The sequence below is a fragment of the Micropterus dolomieu genome, unplaced genomic scaffold, assembly GCF_021292245.1.
Source record: "Micropterus dolomieu isolate WLL.071019.BEF.003 ecotype Adirondacks unplaced genomic scaffold, ASM2129224v1 contig_9898, whole genome shotgun sequence".
Taxonomy (NCBI): domain Eukaryota; kingdom Metazoa; phylum Chordata; class Actinopteri; order Centrarchiformes; family Centrarchidae; genus Micropterus; species Micropterus dolomieu.
The window spans coordinates 16,993-20,785 of NW_025738884.1; the positions used below are offsets into that span (position 1 = coordinate 16,993).

At 43.7% G+C, this 3,793-nt stretch overlaps 1 protein-coding gene across 1 annotated transcript; it reads right to left on the bottom strand.

Annotated features, from left to right (window-relative positions):
- Positions 1-805: 805 nt before the first annotated feature.
- si:dkey-202l22.3 (7 transmembrane receptor domain-containing protein) lies at positions 806-2,896 on the bottom strand. The gene is made up of 3 exons (XM_046042016.1): positions 2,434-2,896; positions 1,707-2,104; positions 806-1,033 (listed from the first exon to the last, which is right to left on the bottom strand). The coding sequence occupies exons 1-3, from the start codon at positions 2,894-2,896 to the stop codon at positions 806-808; spliced, it is 1,089 nt and encodes a 362-aa protein (XP_045897972.1).
- Positions 2,897-3,793: the final 897 nt, after the last annotated feature.

The following is a 3,793-nucleotide window of genomic DNA, read 5'->3' on the forward strand; positions in this document are numbered from 1 at the left end:
GTGCACACCACATGTATGCACAAACACAAATGTATTTGTCTATGTGCACAGATGACACAAAGTTAGACTGTGGATCCAAATAACAGAGAATGAATACTACATAATAACATTAAAAATAACGTGTATTTCAACACAAAAAATCGAATATAATGTTGGTAAATTAAGAAGGACATAACTGCTTTTAAGAATACAATTTTGAAGAACAGACAGTCAGTACAAGGGATGAAATAAAACAGCCACATTGTGTCTTTTGCACATCCTCTTCTTGGTCTTTAAACCATGTCTTGTGAGAAGAGTTCAATGTCCGGTCATCTCCCCAAAGTCAAGCGTCTACTGTTAAATCAGGCCCTGGTCTCAGCCTCTAGCAAGTCTGTTTCAGAGCCCCTCAGCCTGAGGGTCTGTTTATGCCCCTGCTGGCCTTTTTAGAGCTGCATGATCTGCTTAACGTCTATGTCAGCAGCTCGGCCATCCAAGAAAAATACAGGGATCCCAGTGGATGCCTTAATCGTCTTCATCATTATACTAAACTACAGTCTGGTCGGGATCTGCTTCTTGCCTGTTTGTCATAAATGGCCTTGTTTATTGCTGCCTAATGGTGACACTGTACATGTGAGAACCAACTGTCTTGAAGCCACAAAAAAAAATTGGAGGAATCTTGTTTGTATGGATGTTGAGCAGTTATCTTATTTTCTGGACACCTCAGACATTAACATTGGTGTTAGAGATGCAGGTGTTACCTTGTGGGTAAGGACAGGGCTCTGCATATCAGGAGCTGCTACAGTGGTTGTATCATAGCAGTCGGAAATCAGCTCCTGGACGTTGCTCTCTCCACCATCACACTCTGACGATTGCGACAAGGACAGAGGTAGCCTTTTAAGTGCATGCGCACCTTGCTGTGCAGTGAGGCGTAGATGAAGGGGTTGTAACACGCAGAGCTCATAGCCACTAAATGACAGCAGACTTGTAAGACATTTATGTAGCGCTTCCCCATGATCTGGAAGTCTGGATCCAGGTCCAGCAACAGATTCAGCACCTACACAGTGACATGGACAAACTTGTGTTATAGCCCTGGTTGTATTTAGTTGCGCTGAATCTGTATTAATTCTTAAAAATACACTTAACTTAAATCCAACTTTTCTTCTTGCACATTTTGACACCCTTCAATAATCACAACAAATGGCATACTTGCAACACCTGCAGCCCAGTAGGACTGGCAAATGTATCTGCAATTTGCATAAGAAAATCACTTATGAAATGTCATGCTGCCACCATTTGTGATCTGTGTGTAGGCAGTTCTCGCAGAATGCTTTTGGTGTAACGGCGCCCCAGGTCTGTGCAAACCTACCGCAATGTAAACCCTGCCCTATTATTCCAGTAATATGATGATCTGAGGTTTTTGTATGGCTCACTGTGGACATAATATTGGTTTTGTAGACACAATTACCTGATGATGAGATCCTGTGGTTAATGATGTATAAAACTGAATCATCTCATGGACAGTTAAAGCTTCACTCTTTTTTCATCACTTCACTGCTTTCGAATTTATGATTTGCTAGCAGATACCAACAAGAGTGTAAACTTGATCTCCCTCACAAGTCTAACTCACAAATCAAGATCTTCCTCAAATTCAAACTCAGATAAGGAGTAAAGAAGAAGGATATTCAAGCTAAGAATGCCTCACAGTTTAGTTTTACTGTAAGACTCACCTGCAGGGGCATCCAACACAGAGCGAAGGACAGCACTGAGGCCACCAGCAGAGAGAAAGTCCTCTTCCTCCTTTGGCTCCAGCGCTGTTGGCTATTGTATGGCTCTCCAGGTACTGAATAGCGTCTTAGGCTGACAGTGATGGCACAGTAGGATATGCTGACTGACAGCAGCGGGATCATATAGGAGGCTATGAGAATGAAGAAGGAGTACAGCAGCCGCAGATTGCCACTATTTGGCCAGAATTCCTCACACACTACCAGGTTGATGCCACTGGGTCGCAGGTCCAGATAGCGCGTGTAGAGAGACGGAGGTGCGGCCAGGGCCAGAGATAAAAGCCACACACCCAGAGCCACTGCACCACAACCCCAAGCAGAGATCCTCCTCCGTACTGGGTGAGCTGAAACAGAATGTGAACAATTTCAGACATAGCATAGCCAACAGCCCCAAATCAGTATATTATTTCACACATTAAAGCCACCATGTTTGAAATGTGTATAGTATTATATCGTCTTTCAATGAATAATAAAATTAGTGCAATCTGTTGATTTCAGCCCATTCATCTCAGTATCTCCTGGTTGGATTTGAGGGTTGACTAATCAACATGCATTGCTGTCTACCACTGTGTCCTTTTTACACCCACACCATATGGCGCGAGAGAAACTAATTTTCAAATCCTAGAAGAAAAAGAAGAAGTAGAACAAGTAAAAGTTATATTAAGTCCCATACCTACAACAATGTAGCGGTCCACAGCAATGGCAGTGAGTGAAAGCACTGATGCAAACACTGTGGCACACTGCAGCAAGGGGACCAGGTGGCAGAGTGGTCTCCCAAAAGCCCAGCCATGGCTGTCAAAGGCATAAGACACAGTCAGTGGGACACAACTCAAACACATCAGCAGGTCTCCAGCTGCTAAGTTACCAATGAAAAAGTTGGTGGCGTTATGGAGTTTCTTGTCAGCCAAGATGCAAGCCAACAGGAAAGAGTTTCCAACACCAGCCACGGCCACTATGAGGCAGTAGAGAGGCAGGAAGAGAGGTTTGAAGCGTAGAAGAAGCTCCATGCCTATAAACATGTCCAGGGGGTCACTGTGGTTGAGTCCTTGGCTTTGGGTGCCATTTAGTTTCTCTAGTCCTGTTTCATGGCTGGTGTTGCCGGTCACACTGAAAACCTCTTCCATGAGGATATCCATGGCTCTGGAAGCCAACCTTAAAATAAGGGAGAGCACCATCAACAATAATCAACAAGTGAAGATTTCAGAAATGTCAGTGACACTTGATCTATCAGTATTCATAGTTATATATTATATATTTTTTCGTTTATTCCAGTTGATTTTTCAGTAGCTCAAAAAATAAAAATGAAAAAATGAAAAGTGAGTAAGTGGCTTTTTAGAGACTTTTCTGGAGACCAGGACAACAAAGTGAAAGTAAAATGGCAATTTGGCTGTGTGTCTCCCGAATCTCCCATAATTTGGGGACTTTGGGGGATGTAAACAAGAAGTATAATGTTGTCAAAGAGTCATTTAGTTAGTGGGCTTCAAGTTGAGCTCTGTATTTAGCAACAAGTCCTCCAACCTAAACGACAACATAGGTCGTTTTTACCAACTACCAAATTACTCATATGAGTGTATCCTACAGTAGCGCCCCTACCGGGGACGTTTGTCCATGCGTTGCAAAACGACAATTTCGAACTCCCCAACCGGACCTACGTTACGTAAATCACGTGACTTATCTTCCCATGACATAAACACATGGAGACCGCAGCGACACAAAGGAGGTGAACCCAGCAGATCAGCCGTGAGGCAGGTATACAATCACCACTGACTTAGGTTTAGGCACAGACCCCTGTGAAGGTTAGGATAAGGGGGGCTATGTGGGACTGTCAATGCCTATAAGACTAATTAGCTAAATAGTTAGCTAGCTAGCTAATGCTATGAAGCTAATGTAGCTAACGCTACTTAACTGTATTAAAAAACAAATCATTGCGGGCCGGGACTGGGCTGGTGTGCGGCTCTGTCCTGTGTGCATGCTGTGCATCCTGATAATTGCATTTCGGTTCTCTGAGGGGCCTGGCGACTGGTTGTTGGAGG

Coding starts and splice junctions, on each gene's coding strand:
- si:dkey-202l22.3 (XM_046042016.1), bottom strand. CDS start 2,896: ATGGATATCCTCATGGAAGAGGTTTTCAGTGTGACCGGCAACACCAGC. Junction 2,105..2,433: donor GGACCGCTACATTGTTGTAG/GTATGGGACTTA, acceptor ATTCTGTTTCAG/CTCACCCAGTACGGAGGAGG. Junction 1,034..1,706: donor TGTGTTGGATGCCCCTGCAG/GTGAGTCTTACA, acceptor GTCACTGTGTAG/GTGCTGAATCTGTTGCTGGA.